Below are 7,038 nucleotides of genomic sequence, written 5' to 3'. Positions count from 1 at the left end.
TCCCAAGCGAGTTCTTAACCATCACGCCACTCGGCCGGCCCAAAACAGTCAATTTTTCTTCTTATTCTTAAATATCTCATCCAAAACCATCTGTGATAATACTCTATTTCAAATACAAATATATTATTTAAAATAATGGTCTAAGAAATGGTTTCTAAAATTTTTAACTTTTAGGGAAGATTGTTGATTATTCAAATTCTTTGGATTAAAGCTTTGTTTAGGATTAAAGTGACCTTTTGCAGTCTTTTTTTGATTTGTTATGTTTACTAACATCTGGTTATTTGCTTCTGATATAATTCAGAAAAGCAACTTAAGTGTACATATTGTTTCCATTTTGGTTTTTTTTAGATTACGCCATTATTTTTATCTCATGAGGAGTAGTTGTCTTTGCTGTGTTTGACTCTCAGAGTAGTTTTCCTCATGTGCTTTGTAACTGTTGTTACAAACTCATCTTGAGAGGGAGGTTTGTTTTTTTCCTCTCCTATCTTTACAATCCTCCCTTTCTAGCCATTTAATGGTTGACTCCACTTGACCTCTCCTGAGCTTCTGCCCCACAATGTCCTTGAGAATGAAAGACCTAGAGGATGGTTTGGATGTAATTCTGACAATCCTCGTTGTAAGACCAGGTCAGCCTCCTTGGGCCTCCCCTTTTGTGCAGCTTCATTGTACTATCTCCTTCGCCAAAGCTTGTAGCTTTTCAAGAACAAAAGAAAAACCACTGAAGCTGCCCCAGTCCTGTGTTATCCCTACCTGTTCCCAGAGCTGAGGCATAGTAGGCCTCCTGGCTTCAACCTTGCTTCTCATCGGTGTTGTAAATCCATTTCAGGCCCCCAGAGATGTTTATCCTGTTTGAGACACAGTTGTTATTGTTGTTGTCCTCTTCCTCATTATCATAAGTTGTAATTTTGGATGTGTGTTTGGAGCAGGGGAGGCAGGGCCTGAAACATGAACTTGAAGTACCATCGTACCATCATGCACACAAATTCTCCCAGTCATCATTTATTAATCTTTTGGTTTTCTAGGTGTCTCGGATTGCAGACAGTGAGAAAAGTGTCATGTTAATGCTGGGACGCTGCCTACCACACATTGTCCCTAATGTTCTGTTGGCAAAGAGAGAGGTGAGACACGGAAAAGTATTTCATCCAGTAATCACATCACGTTGTCCATTTTTTGTCATTTTGAAGTTTAGTGTTATGTTTTTATTTTGTTAAAGTCTATTACTTGCAATCATATTCTTACTTTTGTGCATGCATCTCTGCTCCTAGAGAATGGTTTTACACCTCTGTCAGGTGAGTTAAGTGAAACTGCATGGTATTCATGTTACTCCAGTTTTGCTTAAAAGCATCATTAGCTTGTGCAACACTAACTATTACTGTAGGTCCATTTATGTGCCATGAACACTCCGTTTTTTACGTTACCAGTTAACTATTTTATCTCTGCTCTTGATATGATATGTTTGATATGTCTGCAGAAGTAGACACTCTGTATTGAAAATTAACAGGGACTAAAACTGTAACTCTTTTCTTAAATGTACTTGTAGTTACTTATTATACATGTTATTTTTTTATATCTGGCAATAATCACTTATCTTACAATGATATGATAGTTTTAATATTGACTGCAATAACTTTTGGAAATACCTTTTTTGTTTTTCTTATAGCTAACCTGTTATTGGCAGATGCTTTAAATATCTAAAATACAGTAGCAAATGTATTTTAGTACACATAGCCTATGTCATGAGTCATAAATACTGTAGAAAGTTCTCCGTACAGTTATACTTAGCCAATAGAAAATTAATGAAAAGTTGTATAAATGACAGTGGATGATTTATTTGCAAACATTTAATTATTTATTTGAATTATTCAGTTTATGTAATCAATTTCCAGTTCACAAAATTTCTTTTAAAAAGTACATTAGGAATATTTTAGAATGTATCATATGACTTCTTAATATTTACCACTGGTTTCAGTCATAATTCATGGGACCTACAGTATGATAGGTACAGAATGCATTGGCAAAATCCATATAAAGCTTATCCTTAATTACCTGTTTAGCTCAAGAAATTTGTACTGATCCTCAAGAAAACTTATATGTAGAGTTTTAAAAACTTTTATTCCTATAGGCGTTTTTAATTTTAAAAAGATAAAAATGACTTTTCTTATTGATGCTTTCATTTTACCTATTTAAATATACTTGTAAGATATGGAATGTCTCATTAACAAGCATGGAAAATTTTCTATGTCTTGAAGGATCAGTGTCCAATTTCAGATTGTTTTGCAGTTCTGCCTGGCAGAATGATGTTTGAGCTGCTTTTCCTTTTTCGGCTACATAATCCATGCAATGCATTAATGTTTGCATCCCTCTTACTATGTTTCCTTAATATAATCTTTAAAATGCAGAAACCTAATTGTTATGAAATGCAGTATAAGCTTTTTTATTTTAATTTTTCCATTTTTTTATCATAAAAGATTCTACCACCAAAACTTGATTGTACTGCATGAAATATTTATAAATTTGCATCATCAGTAATCAGATACATTATATATGTAAATATATATATAAACATATATATACACATACATACACATATACACACGTAATTTTNAAAGTTTTGTCCACAGAATGCTTGAGGTGCATGCCTTTTTGTACTTTAATAATAAAATTGTATTAAATTAAATTCAGGAGAATGTTTCATACATAACAAATTGAAGAGCAGTTATTTGGTTTCTGAAAGTTGGCAGAAATATGTTTAATAATATAAATCGGAGTCAAATAGCTACAGCAAAAAGGCAAGCAGATTAAATTGCTTGCTTACCCACTAAATTATTTAGAGATTACACTAAATGTATATAGGGTGGAATAATAAAGGAAGAACAAAGTTAATGCCGTCACATAGCTTACTTATAATAGGTACAATTTATAAACTAAGGCTTTCGAAATCTAGACATGTTCTATGACTTCATGCAAATATTTAAGCATGTTTTACAAGCTTGGAAGTTAACACAAGCTTTAAAGTTGATATACATTTTTGAGAGATTTAATAAAAAGATTACATGCAACAACTTGACATCTAAGATAGTTAAACCTGTTTACTTAGAAAATTAAGAAACTTACAAGAATAATATTGGACAGTGGAAGATGTAAAAATAAGTTTATGAATGATGTTTACTTACTTGGAACATACACTTTAACATTATAACAAAATTATAATTATGTTGGGTTTTCAAGATATTGGCAATAAGGAATCAAATGAATCTCAAGTGCAGGGTAAAATTGCCTCAGAGATTGTTTTTATATTAATATTTTTTACCTTTTAGGATTTTGAATTATGGGATGATGTAGGATTAAATATTCCGAAACCTCCAGACTTATTGCAACTTTACCGAGATTTTGGAAATCACCAGGTCACTGGAAAAGACCTTGTGGATGTGGCCAGTGGGGTGGAAGAAGGTGATTTGGAGGTTCTTGCACCCGTTTCAGGCAGCCTTCCTCCAACTCTTGAAACTCCTCAGACTTTAGAGGTGCGCGATGTTAATTAACTAGTCAAGTCCCCCAAATATTTAAAATATGTAAAAGTGTACTATGAGATCTTGAGTTTCTCTTTTTCTCCTGTTTTGATTTTAGAACTCCTTGCTAGTACAGAAATTAGAAGATAAAATTAGTTTATTAAATAGTGAGAAATGGTCTTTGATGGAACAAATCAGAAGACTTGAAAGGTTAGTACTTAATCGTAATTTCTTTAAAAAAACACCTTTTTAAATGAAATTGGCAGATTATATAAACACAAAATAACATTTCAGTTGTCAAACATAATTTTTCACATTATAATACTTCTGAAAAAAAGTCTTATAATTGCTTTATATATTTACTATGTGCCTTTTCCCGACCCTCCTCCTCCCCAAAAAAATTTATTAAACCAGTATAGAGATCTTACAATCAGTTATGTCTTGGAGCAAGGAATAAAATATTTTTATTTCCCCTGAGTCCTGTCAATATCAATAAAATAACTCCTTCACATTAGTGTTATACACATTTCTCACTCATTATTTCATTTAATTCTTATAATAATCCTGTGCGTTAGAGAGAATTATCCCCATTTTGCAAGTGAAGAACTGAAAATTAAGCGCTAATCCAGAGCAGAGTTTGTAAGGCCATTTTTATGCTTCTTTGGTAAAAATTTGTAGCTGCACTTTTAGGTATACGAAGCATCAGTGTATATGCTACAGAAAAGATTAAACAGTTGCCAAACCATTTTCTATTAATATGTTATACTTTTAAGGCATTATGCTATTGCCAAAGTTTTTTAAAATACAGTTGTTATCTGATAATTTCTCTTTCTTTCTACAGTGAAATGGACTTTCTCAAAAGCGAACACTTTGCCATCCCAGTAGTGTGTGACTCTGTTCAACCTCCTTTGGATCAGTCTCTTCACAAAGACTCTGAAGACAGTGGCCAGAATCCAGTTGTAAATAGTTCAGACGAGGGAAAAAACAAGGATATCCATCTTTCAAAATCAGATGAAGTTGATTCCACTTTTCCTAAAGAGAACGTCCCAAACTCTTTACCCAGAAGAGAAAGAGAAGCAGTGCCATCTCCTTCTCCATCAAGTAAAAACACAGTCCCTTTTGATAAACCCAATAGGTTAGTACGCAGCCTGTGTTTTGGAACGCAGCTTTCAGCTGTTTAGTACATTGTCAAACTGGAAGAGCTTCAGTTCTTATTTGAACTGCTTTTGCAGGTCAGATTTTTTGCATTGGCGTTCACACGTAGCAAAGTACATGTTGCTCAAAAAAATCACAAAGTAATTCCTAAGTTAAATTACATTAAAAAGGCATGAACCATAAATGGCGTAGATTCTATCTTGGCTAAGTTACTTAAACCCGTAAATAACATGTACATTGCTGTGTGCTGCAAACACTTTACTCCATGCTTTTTACCCTTTCTCTATTCTTCAGTTATTTTCAAACTCAGGTTTTGGTACCGCATAGCTTGCCTATGATAAAGAGAGGAACCGTTTTTGCTCTTGGTCCTTTTTCCTGTGTCTGCTTCAATTACTAATAATGTGTCATTAACAGTTTCTTGATTCATTTATTTAATTTTTATGGGGTCGCAGTGATTGAACTCAGATGACAAAAGGATGGTCCCTGCCCTTCATGATCCTGTTTTCTAGTGGAGGAGACAAAATATAATGTAAAAATTGTTTATTTTATGTAAATGTAAAAAACTAATTTTAAGAAAGGAATATTTACTGAGTTCTTTTTAATCTCTCAGGCACAATTCTAATGATTTATGTATTAACTTATTTAATCCTCATAATATATGGTGACCCCTGCAGTCACAAATCTTACAGTGTGAGAAAGACTGACAGATAATTATAATAAAGTACAAAAAGTGGTAATATGAGAAGTTCAGTTTGCTTTGGGAACACAGAGCCAGTATACTTAACCTAGTCATTGGCAGGAAAGGTTTCAGGGAAGAAAGGCTATCTAACTTGAGACCTGACAATTAAGTAGGAGTTAAGCAGGCAAAGAAATAAGAGGAACAGTGTTTCCGGTAAGGGGGAACAGCTTGTGCAAGAAAACCACGCATTTGGGGAACTAAGAACTCAGTAAGGTTTAAGCGTAGAATGCAAGTAAGAAGAATGACAGCAGGTGAAGTTGGAGAATTAAGCAAAGACTAAGTCATAATCCTTGTTAACTTATTTTAGGGAGTCGGGCCATGATGGTTTCTAAGTTTTAGAAAAGAGTGCTGTAGGCTAGAGGTAATTGGAGGTAATTGCAAGACTGGAGGAGTATAAGAGGATTATCTATTGGATGAATCCAAGTAAAAAATGATCGTGGCCCATATGTATTGGAAAGAAGTGGATAGATTTGCAAGGCAGTTAGAAGGTAAAAGATCAATTGAATTGATTGAAAAAGGAAGTATAAAGGCTGATTTGAGGTTTCTGGCTACGGTAATTGGATGAATTCTGCCCCTCCCCCCATACACACACACTGAAAGAATATGGGAGGAGAAATATAAATGAGCAGAAAGCCTGAGCTTTGACACACCACTCTAACTCTCCAATCATAGAAATTACTGTGTGCCACTTTATGGTGTGTATTAAATAAAATCTGTTATGTAAACGTTGATGTGAGCCCTTTGTGGACTGAGCACATAAAGTACAAATCCTCGTTATAATTTTATAAACACTACGTACAGACCAGTGTTGTTTTAGAAACAGAAATAGGCTAATATTTTCAATTCCAAAAAATACTTTGTTTAAAATATCCCATGAATGTTGAATGAGTCTCTCCTTCACTTGCCTTAAATTTTACTTCTTTTATGTGGATTTCTAACATTAAGGTTTATCATTATCATTATATACATCTGCAAAACTGTAATTCCTCTCAGCAACATACCAGATCAGCATTTGTATCCACTGTTTACCTCTCTGGGACCTTTAAGAACTGGGGGGGGAAAGTTCTCGTTTCAGATTTTGCAGGGTCTTTCTCTGTCATTACCATGCGGTACCACTTCAGGTTTGATCCCCTAAACTCACGAGCCCTTCATTCACATAACATCAAGCAACGTAAAGATTCTTCCCCCTACGTAATTCTGCAGTGAGGTGCCCTTGCAGTCATTGGTAGATGAGAAATCCAGTTAACATTTGTGTAGGATTAATGCAGGAATGGGAGTTATAACCTGTAACTTACCTTCTCCTTAAATGCCAGTGGTAACTGTTTGGTATTGTCCCCTTTTCATCCAATATTGTCTTTTAGGAAATTGTCTCCTGCTTTCCACCAAGCACTACTCTCTTTTTGTCGGATGTCAGCAGACAGTCGTTTAGGATCAGAGGTATACCTGATATTCTTGCAACTTTCTTAAAACAGTCAATTTTTAAAAATTTTTTTTTAAAAGATTTTTATTGGGGAATTGGGGGGATGGGAACAGCAGTGGGGAATTGGGGGAAGGGGAACAGACAAGTTGATGTCGTTTTGTTCTTCAGTATAGTTGTGGAGGACGTTGCTTCACTGGCCCAAGTTGGCACCATCATTG

General features: G+C 34.5%; 1 protein-coding gene across 1 annotated transcript in view; it reads left to right on the top strand.

The window, feature by feature from the left end:
* The window catches only part of RELCH (RAB11 binding and LisH domain, coiled-coil and HEAT repeat containing), a 119,898-nt gene that overhangs the window by 43,063 nt on the left and 69,797 nt on the right, over positions 1-7,038 (top strand). The window contains exons 6-9 of the mRNA XM_019657691.1: positions 3,318-3,521; positions 3,625-3,716; positions 4,348-4,641; positions 6,762-6,854. Of these exons, the coding sequence (XP_019513236.1) occupies positions 3,318-3,521; positions 3,625-3,716; positions 4,348-4,641; positions 6,762-6,854 (683 nt within the window). The remainder of the gene's footprint in view (positions 1-3,317; positions 3,522-3,624; positions 3,717-4,347; positions 4,642-6,761; positions 6,855-7,038) is intronic.

Source organism: Hipposideros armiger, unplaced genomic scaffold (genome assembly GCF_001890085.2).
Source record: "Hipposideros armiger isolate ML-2016 unplaced genomic scaffold, ASM189008v1 scaffold_278, whole genome shotgun sequence".
Lineage (NCBI taxonomy): Eukaryota > Metazoa > Chordata > Mammalia > Chiroptera > Hipposideridae > Hipposideros > Hipposideros armiger.
The sequence above is the reverse complement of the archived record's forward strand: the minus strand, read 5'-3'. Positions and strand labels throughout refer to the sequence as shown.